Source organism: Oryzias melastigma, linkage group LG21, assembly GCF_002922805.2.
Source record: "Oryzias melastigma strain HK-1 linkage group LG21, ASM292280v2, whole genome shotgun sequence".
Lineage (NCBI taxonomy): Eukaryota > Metazoa > Chordata > Actinopteri > Beloniformes > Adrianichthyidae > Oryzias > Oryzias melastigma.
The window spans coordinates 23986231-24003635 of record NC_050532.1 but is presented as its reverse complement, the minus strand read 5'-3'; the positions used below and the strand labels follow the sequence as shown (position 1 = coordinate 24003635).

General features: G+C 37.4%; 1 protein-coding gene across 1 annotated transcript in view; it reads left to right on the top strand.

Annotated features, from left to right (window-relative positions):
• The window catches only part of tmem163a (transmembrane protein 163a), a gene marked incomplete in the record, with an annotated part of 67669 nt that overhangs the window by 46428 nt on the left and 3836 nt on the right, over nt 1-17405 (top strand). Inside the window, 3 exon segments of the mRNA XM_024286870.2 lie at nt 10540-10583; nt 11196-11287; nt 12421-12517. Coding sequence (XP_024142638.1) covers nt 10540-10583; nt 11196-11287; nt 12421-12517 — 233 coding nt within the window.

The following is a 17405-nucleotide window of genomic DNA, read 5'->3' as shown; positions in this document are numbered from 1 at the left end:
ATGAAAATCCTGATGCGGCCCGGCCTCAACTAGATTCCGCCTCCAGCGGCCCCCGGCTGATTTGAGTTTGAGACCCCTGCTTTAAATGGACCAGTTTAAAATTTGCTCCATTTACATTTTCATTATTTAAACTGTTTATCTGCTTTTTATCTGTATTTATTTATGCCGGTCATGTGTGACTCATGATTAAGTAGCATAACGTGGTAAATATTGACTAAAAATACATTGCAGTGTCTTTAAATTTAGGGCTTGATAACGAAGGACATTTTCCACAAACCGTGAATCTGCTTTTGTGCTGATACACCCTCTGGCTGGCGTCTATTTGTTTGATTCTGCAGATCAGTTCTCCAAAGATCTCATTATTAAGTAGAAAAATTGCATCGTGGTCAAAGCTGCTGCTGCACAGCGAGGTTAGTTTAGGACAAACAGACTTTCTGGAGAACTTTGTCAGCCTGCAGCTGAAATATGAACTTGTCAATTGTCATGCACCCCCGGGGTAAACATTAAGGACTTGCATGTGCTTCTTCACTCTAACACACTGCAGCTTCTCGTCACTTCTGTCCACTGACAGCTTGTTCTGTAAATTCCTCTGGATGTTGAAAATGAATCCTGACTTGAGCTGAGCTGTCTGAGTCAGCATACGGTCAAGGTCAGCGTGAAGCTCTAACGCTGAACATGTTAAAGAGCAGGTATTTTTATTTTTTATGTTTTCTATAAAGATCAGTCAGAATGTTCTAATTAAGAGACAAAATTGTAATGTTTTAAATTCTTTGAATTACCACATCTTTTCAACATTTTATGGAATTAACGGGATTCCAATGCATTCCAAAGCTGATATGCAACAGTTTTAAAGTCTCAAAAAAAAAAGAAAAATCTGACCTCAGCGGTGCAATAAAAATAGTAAGCGATGTTGCAGCTATCCAGCCGAACAGTTTAGAGCCAGATGGCTGCTCGACTAGAAAACAAAGACATTCATGGATGTATTTGTCTGCAAGTGGATGCATCAGAATGGAGAGAGGAGTGGGAAGCTTATGATGACTTTTGCCATAAGTTGCTACAAGCTTTTTCCAACTGGAAGCACGGACTCTAGCGTTACGCTACATTTAGTCAGGCATTTGACGCGTGTTCGAGAATGTGCATTCTTAAATTCAGCATATTGTGTTTTACAATAGTCAAGCAGAGAGGGGCTTCTCCTCCTTCTCCATATTGCTAGCGCCACCTACAGTTGGATGAGGCTTTGCATGAAATGTCAAAGTGGTGCCAATCTTTTAAATCTATCTCTGTTTGGACACATGAAAGACTTGGTGTCATATAGTTCCGTCTGGACACAAACAAATAAGTTTTTTGTTTTCAAACGGTTGGTACTTTCATCACTAATCCGAGTCCCTGATTGGTCAAAGTTTAACTGGGTGTAATTATCAATGTTTAATATGTAGAGCCTGAAAATGTTCATAGAATCTTGCATTGAGGCACTTGAATGCATGTGTTATGAACACGGAAACGTGCATTAATGCACATTTACATAGACTTTTCATTGGAGGTGATTGTTTGAACGTGCATTTAAAGGAGCCATAGTTTCTTAAGCCTTTCAGAGTAAACTATATCCATATATATGATTATGTATTACCTTGGGAACACAGAAAAAATTATTATTTATGAAATATTAGTTATTTTTCGTTAGATTTTTCCTACCCAGAAATAAAACAAATCGACTCCTGAAGCTCCGCCTGTAATTGTATGTGGGTGCCGCCCATTTCATGATGTCATGAAGAGTTAAGAGTGTGTACATGCTTGACTGGTGTGGAACGCAGCAAAAAAATCTACTTAAAAAAGCCAACTTCCCATCCTGTAAATGTTTTCTATTAACAAACAGACTCTAACAATGTCTGTTTTCGTTCTGAAAACATTTCTGCTGAGAGAACATGCCCACGACTGTGTGAAGTGATGCCTCTCATGGCTCCATTGAAATCCCCTTTGTATAAAAGGCTACGGATGTCACATCAGATCCGTGTTTTTGAAAGGCATCTGTGTGCAGCCTCTCTCACACATTTCACCACGAAGCTCTTTGAATTCAACCACAGCAGTTCAGATCTGCTAATTAGAGCTCGCTGCATCCCGATGGGATTGCTGCACGTCTTGGAACATCATAAAAACAGTAAATGAGTTTGGTGAAAGTAAACAGAGGAAGGATTGTTTATAGTCCTGCTGACTGGTGTTACAACTCAAATGCTCCATTTGATTCTAACTAATTTATTCAACTTTTTTTTAAGAACTTTAACTATTGTTATGATGGGATTTGGTTAAATTACATTTTGCTCATAGAGGCCTCTTTGGAGATGCTTTACGTTTGATTGCTAATTCATTTGCTGAGATATTACAGAGATTTTAGAAAGATGTCCACAGCAGGACTGCAGGTTATTCTCCTGGCTGCCTCTTTCCTTTCCATCTAAATATTGCAGATAACTTTTTTTTAAACACACAAACCTTTGGTCACTGCGCCTCATAAGAGAAAGGATTAAGGACTCAAATCCACCTCATTTCAAAGTACAGCTGGAGACATTTTGCCTCATCTCCTGCTCTTTTCAGCAGGTTGTGAGGGGCAGAGGCATAAGGACCGGTAGATTCCCAGCAGGGTTTTCTGCAGGGTGAACTCATCCAGAGTGCAGGCTCCGGTGCAGAGCTGAGCTGAGGGTCCTGAATTATTAAACACAGTATTTTTCAGCTGAGGAGGCGGCCACAGTCATGCCAGATCGGTCTGCTGAGGAAGCAAAGCTTGTGTTTGCAATGTGGATTACTATTTTCCTGAAAAGGTCTCAGTATTTGTGTTAGTTTTATTTTTTAAATAGAATGTGTAAGCATTCGTCAGCGGGGTTTATTCATTTTCCTAAAAAGACCTCTGTGGTTAAAGACCCACTCCGACCATCTCATGGTCTACTTTCATAGCGTTCCGGTGGTCTATTTATAATTTGTTATAATTATGCCTTTTATTTTTTTTTTAAGCTGTCGATTTCTAGGACATAGTTTCTGCAGAGTGACAGGAGTTCATTGGAAATTCACCACTGAGTTGTGGGCGGGATTGTTTGAGTAACCCCGCCCCCATTCCCTTCCCTATTGCAGAGAAGATTGGAGCAAAAAAATCTTGCGGCCCACGTTTTGTATTTTCTACATAACAAATACATTCTTTTTAAGCAATGTTTTGTCCTCTACTCCCTTTTCACAACAGTTTGAATAACTCAGAATTTGTTTTCTTACTATATATCCTCCATTATTTAAAAAAAAATGCTATAAGAAAATGTAAAAGCCCCATTTTCATCAGAGTGGGCCTTTAAAATCTCAGTGTGAGCAAGCAGCAGTTTAAGGTCACAGAAAGGCTAACGTGTAGTAGACTTATACTGTGAATGCATCAACAAATAATTAAAATTTGGAAATGTGTCAATTCCCACTATTTATCTAGAAGAGTTGCTTCTGTAATGCAATTTAAAAATTGTAACCCTAAAATAATTATTTGTATCATATTTAATACTGTCTATTTGATTAGCATGATCCAATAACCTGTTTTTATAAGTTGTTCCATGTTTCCTATCCTGTAGTTCATCATCACGCCACTAGGGGTAGTAGAAGGTCTTTTCCTGCTCATTTCAAAATGGCTGCTCCCATAAAATCTTAAAAAATACTTATAAACTTTTACCGATTCGATGTCAAACTGAGGAAAAAGTGAACAAAATAATGAACCTCAGAGACGTGAGTTTGAACAGTTTTTGCACTGCATCTCCCATAATGCATTGGGTCAAGGTGACAGCACTTCTGTACTATGCTACTAAAATAAAACAATTTATTCACCCAAAAGTAAATACAACATTTTTTTTTGTGAAAGTTACATTTTGTATTAAGACTAAATAAAAAATAATAAAACTTGAAAATGTTCACTTTTTGTGTTGTTACAATTGAGCTTAAACATGAATATAATGTGTTTTTGTGTGTAAAAAAACAAGCATGTTGTGATCATGTTATTGTTTAAAATTATAGTTGCTCTGGCACAAACATTTAAAGAAATACATATAAAAAAAATCAATCTCTGGATAAAATATTTTACAGTTTTTTTGGTGAGGTCACATACATTTGCATATTATAAATATTAATAAATTAACAAAGGGTAAAACAACTACTTGAGCAAATTTTCAACTAATTAAGTTGACAATTATTATTGAAAACAATCACAACTTTTATCACATCATTTTGGAAAAACAGCCACAACTTCCAGCTTTTCTGCCTGAATTAATACAAAAAAAATGTCAAATATTTCACCTGTTTGACATATTTGGATGCTGGTGTGCCGCAGAATTTTCTATCAAGAAAAAAAGTGTACCTTGGCCCAAAAAAGGTTGAAAAACTCCGGATGAAAGACGATTAATTTGGCTGAAATATGTTTTGAGGCTGTTTTTTTATTCATTCATAACAGTAACCAACAAATTCAGCTTATTCCGACAAAAGGAAGCGGCCATAAAAAGGCGTGGTAGCTACTCAAACATTTTCTGATCCAGAACATCTACTGATGTGTTTTCTATGAAAATCACTCCAAGAATGCTTCATTCAGTCTTACAGTCATATCAGCAGAAACATCTTCAAAGGTGTCGAGTTTCTTCGATCTCCCCGAGAGCTCCTCATCTGTTCACTTACCTGCTGCTGCTTAAAATATCCGTCTTCATTTATAGGCAAATGTGAACCTGGCAGCTTTGTGGTTTGTAGAAATACGCCAACTCACCTTTGGCTTCAAGTTTAGATGTTAAGACATTAGCTCAGTTGGTTTATCAGAGTTCAGATGACTCACCTGGATTTAGAGGACATTTTCATAGTTGTGCAGCTTGTGCAATCTTTTCTGTTTCTGTCCGTTTTCCACTTAAATCTCTGATTCTGTTTCACCCACGCCGTCTCCGTCTGGATCTGTCACTCTGTTTGTCTAACCAGCCTTGCCATTCCCTCCCCCTCATTTCCAGTCTACCACATTATTCCTCTGCTCTTTGGTGTAATCGAGTTGTGCATCCTTAAATTGAGCTCCTGCCCTTGAGAAACAGAGAGGAGGGCATAATTACATATCTATCAGGCTGAGAATGATTCTATGAACTTAATATGGATTCTTTTTATGAGTCAATAGCAGAGCTGGTTTCATGGTTAATGGATGGAAAGGAGCTTCCAGAAATGGCCTCTCTGGACCCCCCCCCCTTCATACCTTTCAGCAGATAGTTCAGATTTCACAAATTGAAACAATTCTATTATTATATGTAATCCTCTTTCATGGATTATCTGCTATAGAAACAAAAAGACAGATCAGTGACTTCAGAGTAGAGAAAGTCCAAAAAACACAAGAGCATGACATCAAAAGTATCCCTTCCATGTGACGTCACATCTCCACCATTTTGGGAGTCAAATTGATGGAGCCAAACAGTCAAACAGACAGGGTCACTGCTGTAGATCTTTGGTTATATCCACTCAACTCTCTGCCTTTGATCAGTTCCCTCTGTGTTGTCAGAAAGACAAAATAAACACTAATTCTTCATTCTTAAATGGGATGTGCAAAAGCAGGCCCCCAAGAAACAAGTTTAAATAAGGTAAAAATCTACCAATGGGGTAAGAAAAATTGTCTAACCAAAAATTCTTAGTTTGACAAAAAAATAATAAGATTATTTTTCTTACAAGAGAGAAAATAAGAGTTTTTTTCTTGAAATACAGGGGTCATTTTACTATCAGATTACTTAGGTGATTCAATTCACGATCAACGACAATGAGACTTAACCCTGATTCTTACAACTCTTATTTTTACTCGTCTATATTTTAAAAAAAACATCAAAAGTTAGCAATTTCGAGTGTAACAAATATTCATACTTGTTTTTTTCTGCAACATTTCCCAAAATCAGAGTATTCAGATACTCGTTAACAAGTATCCAATTTCAAAATAATAAAAGTAAAAAGACCCTTAGTTCAAGAAAAATCTTATCTTAATCTTGTTAAGATTTTTTTTTCAGCAAATCTTACATGTCTTAGGGACTTTTTATTAAGGTAAAAGTTCTCAATATGACCATTTTTCTTACCCTATTGGCTGACAAGATAAGAGTTTCAGCCTTTTTTCTAAGGTTCCTGTTTTTTCAGTGTGCAGCTCAAAGTGCAGTAAGAGAAGAGATTTTCTCCAAATATGGAGCTGACTCAGCAAAATGAACTATGTTCTTGTTTCGGCCATTTCAAGAAAGAAAACATGTTTCTTTGTTCTTACAGAGGATAAAACCTCCCAGGAGGAGAAAGTGCAAACAAAGGGCCGGCCCAATGCTAAAGAGAAAACATTAGATGCTGTTTCAATGCAGATGTTTAAAGATGAAATCAAAGCATAAATTACAGGTTATACAGTGATGTAAATAAGTATTTGAACACCCTGTGATTTAGCAAGTTCTCCCACTTAGAAATCATGGAGGGATCTTAAAAGAAAAATCTGGAAATCACATTGTATTATTATTTTTTTTTAATTTGATTTATTCGTATGCTACTGATCCAAATAAGTATTTGAACACATGTCTATCAGCTATAATTCTGATCTTCAAGGATCTGTTAGTCCGCCTTTTAACAGTCCACCTCCACTCCACTTATTATCCTAAATTAGAAGCACTTTGTAGAGGTTGTTAGCCACATAAAGTCACCTGTCCACCCCACACAATTGGACTCCAACCACTAACATGGCTAAGACCAAAGAGCTGTCCAAAGACACCAGAGATTACCAAGCAGCTTTGGGGAAAAAAGATCCACTGTTGGAGCAATTATTAGAAAATGGAAGACAAGATTTTTCAATCTCCCTCAGACTGAGGCTCCATGCAAGATCTCACGTTGTGGAGTCTCAGTTATCCTAAGACAGGTGAGGACTCAGCCCAGAACTACACGGGAGGATCTGGTCAGTGACTTGAAAAGAGCTGGGACCACCGTTTCCATGGTTACTGTTGATGATACACTAAAACGTCACGGTTTGAAATTATGTATGACACAGAAGGTTCCCCTGCTTAAACCAGCACATGTCCAGCCCTGTATTAATTTTGCCAATGACCATTTGGATGATCCAGAGGAGTCGTGGGAGAAAGTCATGTGGTCAGATGAGACCAAAATAGAACTTTTTGGTCTTAATTCCACTTTTGTAGAAAGAGGAATGATGATCCCAAAAACACCATTCTTACTGTGAAGCATGGGGGTGGTAGCACCATACTATGGGGGTGTTTTCCTGCACATGGGACAGGACGACTGCACTGATAGGTTGTGGCTGGGTCTTCCAACATGAGAATGACCTGAAACTCACAGCCAGGAGAATATTTATCGTATCCTGATGATAATTCCGCATTTACATAAATGTTTCATTGAAAATGTTCACTTAATCTTGTTTCTGGGTGTGAACGTAGTGTTATTATGAATAAAATGAGTTCCTTTTTTGGATAAAAAAGCCTTTAAACATTTGAAACACCAGTGTTTTTATGGCCCGCTCCATCTGTTTAGTCCTCAGCGTTTCTCTTGGGTCAAAGCCTAATTTGGTTAAAGATTGCAGGAGTTGATGTCTCTGACTGTGTGATCGAGCCGTCTGTGAGCACGGGTCTAGGACAGAAAACTCAAATCACTGTGGACACCTGCCATTAGAGGGAGGCAACAGCTTCATTCATTTGTACTTTCTGGCACAAGACCCCGCAACTAATGACCGCATCCAATTTATCTGTAATGTACCATCCCTGAACAAACACGACGCTGGAGATTATCCCCAGCAGAACCAGCATGCACTTGGCTGCGAGTTTGCCGGAGGATGACACAGCTCTCCTTGTTTGTCAGTGAGCTAGTAAAATTCCCCTGAAAATAATTAGAGTTTTAATACTATGTAAGGTTTGTGCTTCAGCTGAATGTTAGCTGCAAAGGTCCTAAGAGCAGTGCTCCCCAGAATGCTGAGGGAAAACCATGAACTGGCTTAAACACATATGTTCTGGTCCGGTGCTTCGAAGACAGCTGGTTTGTGTCAGGAACTTTACTGGAATGTAGACAGTCACACATGGTGGCTTTTACAACCAAGAACCAATTATCCTGGTCGTCAAGCCATCAATGCTGGATGTGTAGCCAGAGGCTGGAGTTGCAGAGGACAGCGAGCCCGGTGGCTCAAGGAAAGAAGAAAGAGACGTTTCTGTTCTCTCTGACTCACATGCCTTTTTCGTTTCACTTCAGTTTGGGTCCTCCAGCTTTGGGGAAACCCCGAGCGAGCCTGTAACTGAACAAAAGGATTGCTAAAAATCAGTTTTGTTAGACGGAGCTCTTTATACGAGTATGAAAAAGTTTAGGCTCCAGTGCAACAGCTCAAATAATCTTCAATTCTAGAAACAAACTGCCAGTGTGAGACCCCCCAAAAGGACAGCTTTCAGAGAACCATGAAATCTGAAAATGAAAGTTATGGACTATTCAGCAGCTAGAGAGTGATTCAGACTTTGGTGTCCATGGTTCTTTTGCTGTAGCCAAAGGTTAAATCAGGTGAATCACCTTTAAGCTTTTGTCACATCTGCCCCTACTGGTGGAGGGCAAATAAAAGGAACAAACACTCTGTGGTGCACAAAGATGGCCCAAATAAATCCCAAAACTTTTTCTTGTCGGGGTGCGTACTTCTCTGTTGTGGGGTCGGTTTGTAGGTTAACAAAAGAAGTGTAAAAATCGATGGATGCGTCTGAACTTAAACATTTAAAGTTTTCCAGAAAGCCACACATGACCAGATAGAAGCAAATTCTGCAGAAGAGAGGAATAAAAAAATCACGGACAGACTAGAAAAAGAATAAAAAATGTCATGTATCTCTGTTCGTGTTCAGGGGACCGGGCCAAATGTGGAGGCGGGCCGGATCCAGCCCACTGGTCGTAGACCACTCTGAACCATAAGAGCAAAATTATTCATTCACATTTTTTCTACGGCATATTGTGGGCAACTGGTTGTAGAGAACTCTTAAACAACACGTGAGGGTAAATCGGCGCGATGCAGGGATTTTTCTTTTCTTGAATCCCGTGGACTGTAAAGGATCCTGTTAATGCTGTTCACTGATAGGTGTGCGCTCTTTGTGACCTTCTATTGTGCAGCCTGAGTGTTAGAAATGAGACAATCAGTGTGGTTTGTGTGGGCATCCTGTGCATCCACACCCCATGAATGCAGCATTCACACATGGTTGTACTTGTATCTTACTAGCAACCAGAGAGTGGCAGAATGACATCGTACGACACCATCACTAGTATGTCGTATTATCCTAACAAAAACTTCACGATACACTTTCCACACACACAACACTGGTGTGTTCAAATTAATACCTTCCCGTGAGGTGGCCATACAATCCTCAAGAGAACTGCAAGACCCTTAAATTGTGGCTGGCCCTCTCTATGACCCTCCATGGACCCAGACTAATAAAAGGAGATTTATTACCCTGATCCAACTTATGCTGAACAATTACCACTTAAATTGGTTTGTGTGACACTACAGAGCATATTATTCCTCATAAATCCATCATAACTGGAAAATGATACATTAATGAAGTGGTTATGGATTTTAATTTGCTTTCGTTTTAGAGATCTGATGGAGGCGGTTTGCATTCAAATTAATCGGATGATTGTTTATTTTTTGGCAGAACAGACAAACAAAGCAAACTAAAAAGATAAATTGTTTTTGAAGCCCAGATGACGTCATTTTTTCATAAGGTGAGAAATAATTACACCTTTTGTGGGTTGTGTTTATTTAGCTGATATTCTTTGGAGTTTGTGTTTCTTATTATTCAATTTACATGTAAGGACTGAAAAACATGACTGCATTAATTAAAATTAGCCCAATTCTGTTTGAACAGTTTCTACAAAAAACACAGAAAGTGGGAAAAGAAGCGAAAAGAGGGTCTTTGTGGAAGGAGAAGTGACTTAACTGGGAGGATCTGAGGGGAAAAAACAGGTCAGGAGGAGGACGGCGAGTTGAATCTTTTTCGCTTGTTTCCTCACTTCAAACCAACGTTCAGATTGGCCTCAAATCTCCTGTTGCCATGGCGATTTAACTGCTGATGCGGTGTCCCATGAGTCTGTCCTGAAAGCAGAGAGTGAACTAAACACACAAGGTCATGCGGCGATACAAAAAGAGCACAGGTGCGCCACACAAAGACCTGAGTGCAATGAATAAATAACACAGTTGAAGTTTTTGTGAAAATTTACTCGTTTTTTGACTACATTTTTTAAGTAGATTGTGCAAAAATGCAGCATAAAATGTGTTTATCTGTGAAGGATTTAGTTATTTTTGTTTCAGTATAATCTAATATAAACTTCACGGTGTGAGACAGTTTGACCTTTATCTCAACAAAATCTGACCTTTGTTTAAAACAGACATAAATCTTCATCCATGTCTGTTTATTCTATACATTGGACGCGGTCCTAACATTACCTGGAGAGTATTGATGTGGGTTGTTTGTTTATTTTTGTTGTCATATGACTTAGAAAAATGATTGACATGCTTCTCGTCTTTCTCCACAGCTGTATCCTTCATGCGTCACAGTGCGTCCGCCTTCGGATTTGCGGTGAGTCCCCAGCTTTCCTTCTTCTGCACTGATCAATTAGTCACAACTGGGATCTTAGTGATTTATTAATGAATCCCTGCACAGAAGTAGAGTCGGTTCCTTCGTCGCCAAGGTAACAGGGCAGACAAGAAGGGACCGGTCATGGAGCCGAGGTCGGCTGTCGAATGGCTTATTCAGGCTGCTAAACAGATCTGCTGCCTCGGAGGAAAAAAAAGATTCTCATTAACTGCTGTGACTCGAAGGAAATTCTCCAGATATTGGAGAAAGATTTAATATAATAAAAAAACAAGTTCCTGAAATCTGATCTGATTACAAAAAAATGTTTTTTTTTAATATGCAAATAGAGTTATAATCTAAAGTCAAATACTGTCATTTCTGTCTATTAAAAGTTAAGAGGAAATACCTTTTCTGTGATTATTTTGATTTAACATGAAGAATTATATTCATTTTTACACTAATGATAGCCTCTCTTACTGTGTGTCTCTTCTGAAAAAAGTCAGTAAATTGTTTATTTGGACCAGGTTTAAAACTACAGACACTTTTTTTTCTCTACTGCTATATTCATCTGTTAATTTTCAGTTTTTGACTTTATTCCGTTTGTTTTCTCTGTAGTTTGATGCCACTCTGGATGTCATGTCATCTGCCATTGTCCTGTGGCGCTACAGCAATGCAGCAGCCGTGCACTCCGCACACAGAGAGTACATGTGAGTTAAAAAAAAAAATATATATATATATATATATATATATATATATATATATTGCTATGGAAATGTCTGATTTTTCGCTTATTAAGACTCTTTATAGTAGGGCTGCCACAAATGATTATTTTAATAGTCGACTAATCGGGTCTGCGACAGACTGGCGACCTGTCCAGGGTGTACCCCGCCTTCGCCCATAAGTGGCCGGGATAGGCTCCGGCACCTCCGCGACCCCGAAAGGGAAGAAGCGGACAAGAAGATGGATGGATGGACTAATCGGGTCATGTGCAAAATGGATGTAAAGCACACATCTTAACCATCATTAGCTTTAAACTAGCTAAAAATAAAGACAATTAATATGATAGTTTATTAAACTCTTAATGAATCGTGCAGCCTCTGTCCTTCATTAGTTTATGGTATTAAAATTTCTGAAAAAATTGCTGGAAAAACAAAATACATGACAAAGCTCAGAAGTAGAACGCTAAGATATTCCTCCATTTTTATCAACCATTGTCATCAACACATCACAGGTCAAGTCTGAGTCTCTGATTGGTTGAAGTGATGAGTTAAGATTTATAAACTCCTAATGCGCCTCGCTGCTCAAATCACATCCCAATGCCCAAAATGCACTGCTGCAGGACTGGAGTGCCACGCCCAATGATTGCACCTGTCCAATGTCTTATCCTTCAAACTGGGCGCCCCTGACGTGCAAATCGCGTTTGATGTGAACATATCTTAAGAAATAAACATCAGCATTGTGTTTGATATTTTTAAGTGAAGTATGTAAAGCATTTAGTCTGTTATTTTCAACAAAAGTTATGCATAACTTTGTTTTTAGAGCTCACAAAGTACAAAACAAACAGCAATAATGATAGTTTGTCTCTTAGTCAATAAAACACAAAGTCAAAATAGTTTCCAATTTCAATCTAACTTTTGAGAATTTTTAGCTACAGTAAGTATTAAAAAATGTTAACAATTGAATTATTTATTCAGCAGCAAAACAGTAATTCAGATAAACGTGAAAAATCCTTTGAAATACATGTTGTTAAAGTATGAAATTGATGTAAAGAGTCACACAATCATGGAAGTAATTGACCTCAGATACTAGAGCATCCTCCGGTCTGTCTGATTCTGTGCAGAGCGTGCGTCATTCTGGGGGTTGTGTTTGTCCTGTCCTCCATGTGCATCCTGGGAAAAGCCATCCACGATCTGGCAACCAGGGTGCCTCCAGAAGTGGTGAGGCTACACACACAAACACACACACACACACACACACACCAGCCTGCAACATCAAACAATAGAGGCCATAATATTCCGATCCCTTTTAATGCTGTGTTTCAATATACTGGATGTGGGCAGATGAAGGTGCAGCATTTCAAAGTCTGCATGGGGGCGGGTCACACACTGTTTCATTGTGTTTTTATGACCTTTTATTTACAAATAAAGTCTAAGCCCTTCTTCTTCTGCACTAAAATCTCCGTGACGTTGGTGTAGAAGTCCTTCTTATATGGCATAAATCATTTTACAGTCAGTAACTGCATTTCTACTGACTATAGACTTATGCAAATTGGATTTGTGATAGTAATTCCTCTAATCTTTTGAAAAAAGTCGTATTTAGGTGGAGGTAGTTCTCGAGGCGTATATAGACTTTGACATATTTCTCAATACTTTACAGAAACTTTTTTCAAATTAAAATGATTTATATGCCCAACAACTGGATACCACGCTTTGATACAAAAGGTCCCACAGCATCACATCAACAGTTGAGCCTGTCATGTGGAATTGTTGGATCCACAGCTCCTCTATAAAATCACCAATCAGGATTTCCCAAAATCTCTTCATTCGTAGCCGCTCCCATGAAGCTCGCCGCTCTACGTCCTGAATAAGACGCCGACGTCTCCTTTGATAGATGATAACGGGTGATAGAGCCGTGACAGAATATATCTGAAAATATATCTGCTGTCAATCAAAGTATTGTTCTCATCCATCTCCGTGTTTTTAAATGACTTATCACTTGTTGGTTTGTGTTTATTCATGTAATTATAATTTATTTGAAATAATGTAATTACAAATTTGCTCTTTTGACATTTCTATAATTTCGATAAAGTTTTGTGTAATGGAAACACTGTGAAGTTGAACTTTATTAGCAACCACCAAAGAAAACAATGTGATCTCACAAGCGCCCTCTACAGTTATTTACAGCTATTGCCTGCCTCACCTTGTGTCTATTCAATGCAGCTTATTACAAATCTGAATATTATTTTACCACTCCAATGAAAATAGGGTTTTTAGTGTTTTTAACCTGTTCTTGTAGCATTTTTCTGACAGTGGAGGACACATTAGGATTAAAATTGCATTTCTGAATATCTCTTTATACAAATTAAGAATAAAAAGAACCAAATACACACTAACTGTTCGGCTCACAACTCAGAGGGGAATTCCTAATACACTCCTGCTGCTCTTAAGACATTATGTCCTAAAAAAATTACAGTTCTTAAAACATATTTGACTAAAAATGGCATAATCATGATTAAAAAACCACTGGGAACGCTTTGAAAATAGATCAAACGATGATTAAAGTGGCTATTAAAGCTTCAGGTTGTAGTTTCCATGGAACTGACATGTAATTAAAAGACTGTTTATGTCAAGCTGACCTTATAGCCTACGTATGTCTGCCAGGTTTCCGTTATCATGTCTAGTTTCCATCTTCTATCTCCTCCTTTTTGGAAGACTCAGTAACTCAAATAACATGATGAAGCATATCAGGGAGAGACGTCTCAAAAGAGCATCAACATTGGCTCTCTGGTTATGGTTCCACTTTCAAACCTTTGCTCTAATGCAAGCTGGAAAGTCCAGGGGGAAACAGCAACACTGGTAAATGCTGCCACCTTGGGCTAATCATATCCAGTAACCAGAAGGTGAAGAAAATCTGACGTTTGGATTCTTGTCACGTTCCGCGTTGCAACTCAGCCTGTCTGTCTGCATCTGCTACCTGATTAAGGCGAGCTGAAAGCGACTCCTGCGTTCTCTCTTCAGAGGAGAAGCCGAAGCAACCAGACACCAACCCAGATTTAAAGGAAGCACGCACACCAGGACGCAGGATTTCCTCTAACCGAAATAAATGTATACTTTGAAAGCTTAAAAATTAATAAGTTAGGAAACTGTGATCAGACAGCATTGAAGACTGCTTGTTTTAGAAGTAAAGATTTGCTTAAACTGAAAACTTTACCAGTAAACCCACAGAGCGCATTAGTGATGTTTTTACTACAGCTGTGATATTCAGCTTTCACAGAAAAAAAAAAAACTGAAAATCAAACATTGAAACAAAAATCCAGCTGGACTGAGAAGAACGTCAAAATAAATAAATAAAAAATCAAAGCTTTCTGTCACATCAAAGGTGGATAATATCAAACCATAGCATTTGTAGAACATCTTCTCTACTATTTTAGCGTTTTTTTATTTTAGTTGGAATGTTTACTTTCCTTTTTTTGGTCTCCCCGATTCCCTCTTCTGTTCTGTGGTTGTAGTTTTTACTCCCACTCAGATTAAGTTGATCCACACGCCTGCTTCTTATTTTTTCAATCTATTTCTTTCTCTAGTTTTTTTGTTTATTCTGACAGATTTTATCATCACACGTATTTCTGTTCTCATTCATGTCTGCAATGTTTGATTTTTACTGTCAAAGTCTTTTTGTTCTACTCTGTTTTTATGACATCATTTTAGACCTTCCTGTTCCCAAAATTACAGATTTGAAACTGTTTTTTGACAAATCAATTCATTTTTATTGACACTCTACACACTATTGATTCAATTCACCTAGATAAATAATAATAATAAAAAAATTGGATTCAATATTAACAAAACTTGTTCCAAATAAAAACAACATTTCTCAGTAACTGACTATTTTTAGCACCAAGCAGTTCCAGCTTGAATTAACAGTGTGAGGTCATTAAGGTCACGATGACACAGCCCTGTAATTGGATTTAGTCTGAACTTTATCAAGTTAATCAAAGCTGGATTTTCTTAGAATTTCCCAATAACCATCACACTACCACCACCATGTTTGACTGATGGTCTTTCCAAAACACCATCAATCAACTTTATTTGAGGAACTTCCACCAACATTTGTAGAAAAATGGATGTAATGAAACACAATAGATTAGAAAACAGCAATTAAGAGATAAACATGAGATCATAGTTATTTGAAGAATGTTTTTACTACTGTTTTTATTTTAAAGATAAAATCTGTTCATTTAATGTAGAAATAAAATAAGATAAATCCTCAGATTCTACATTACTGATAACATTAGGTTTCATGTATTTTTTTTACATATTTTATGTAAACTTTTACGAAGGCTTAACCTCTTCATGCCTGAATTTATCTTAAGTTGTACAAAAAATGTTTTTTAGGGTTTTTTTTCTTTCAAGGTGAAGCCAATTAAATGGAGTCTGGGATTAAATTGTGCGTGAACGGATTAACACCAATAAATGTTAGAAATAAACTCTTAAATTCAGTTAGAAATGTTTGATGTAGAGTAAACTGCATAAACTTAAAGTATATTGTTAGGGGTAGGATTAAAAAAAAGTTCTTCCTACTGTATTTCGAACAATATATTGATGTAATTTATTTTTATCATAATCTATATACAGTTTTCCTTTGTTGTTGTTTTTTTATGTATGTTTAGAAATAAAGGACTAAAATACTATTTTTTAAAAATCTATAAAAACAATGGAAGTCCAGTGATTTCAATCTGAACTGCTGTGTTAATAGAATTAGAAAAAGATCATACTCTTATTCTGTGTGCAAGATGTCTAATGTGACAAAATGAAACCAAAAGTTGCTTATCTTTGATCCAAATGGGTGAGAATGGTCAAAAGGTTACATCACTGAGGGGAGAAAAGCAGTTCTGAGCTGTCATCATCCTTCCCCGCTGTGCTCGTAAACATCAATTAAAATATGCAGTAAGTGGAAGCAGAAATTAAGAATTTTCTGGGTTTATTATAATAAAATCAGCTGATTTATGTTTGTTTCATGCAAAAACAAAATTAGAAATACACAGATACACACGTGTATCAAATCTATTTAGAATGTTAATTCCAACATTGATTTAAAAATTGACAATATAATTACTCCTAATCATAAATAGACATATTTTTAGTCGTACATGCAGTTCTAGTCATTTGAATGCCACATGGAATCCATTAAACATAATGGTTGCCTAATAAAGTTTTATTGAAAAAGCAAACCTTTACTGAAACGTCTTTAGAACATTTATTTCTTTGTGGAACATGAAACAGCACTAGGAGTCTTTGATGCAGTTCTTGGCTTTATTTCAGCGCAGTAAAGTCCCACTTTTATCATCTTTAGATCTATTTGTAAGCGTTTCCATTGGTCTTTTAGTTATGATTATGGCGTTTTTAATCAAAGTCATGTTGTTTTCTAGGGGATAGATTCTGGAGAGCAGAAGGAGTTCATCACGGGACAGTTATTTTTCCCCTTATTTACCCTCCCTATTGCTGCGAGCTCTCTTTGTACCAGTAGAGCTTACAGCCTTCCAAACCTGAAATTACCGGTGTAACAAAAACAGTGAAACTATTCAGTCTTACAGTTCTAAGCCAGAGAGTTTCTCGGACGAGGAAAACAAAGACGTCTACAAGTGGATGAATGAAGGGAGCTTGTAGCGTTTTTTTCAACCTCACAAATAAGCTTTTTTTTTAAACAACAATTTAGCTCCTGCTCTTGATTTACAATTATTTAAATAAAAATACTAAAAATGCTATTTTAAGTTTAATTTTCTTAATATATGTCCTCCATCATGAGAAAAATGCTACAAGAGCATGTTAAAAACACAAAAAAAAAGAACATTTTTGTTGGAGTCGGTCTTTAATTCTTAAAGGGAGACACAACAATTATCAAACTACATCGTTGTTTCTGCTACCAGGTTGTACTTATGAGGTCTGATTGTATGCAAATCCCCTTCATGGTGTTGATCAAACATCTTGTGTGGGAGATCAAAAATATAAAAAAGAAATAGTAGCTGTTAGGATGGCCTGGAGCTCCCCTCCTCCTGCCACCAGAGGGAGCTCTCCCCTCACTTCACCCCAGCATTCACCTTTGAACTTG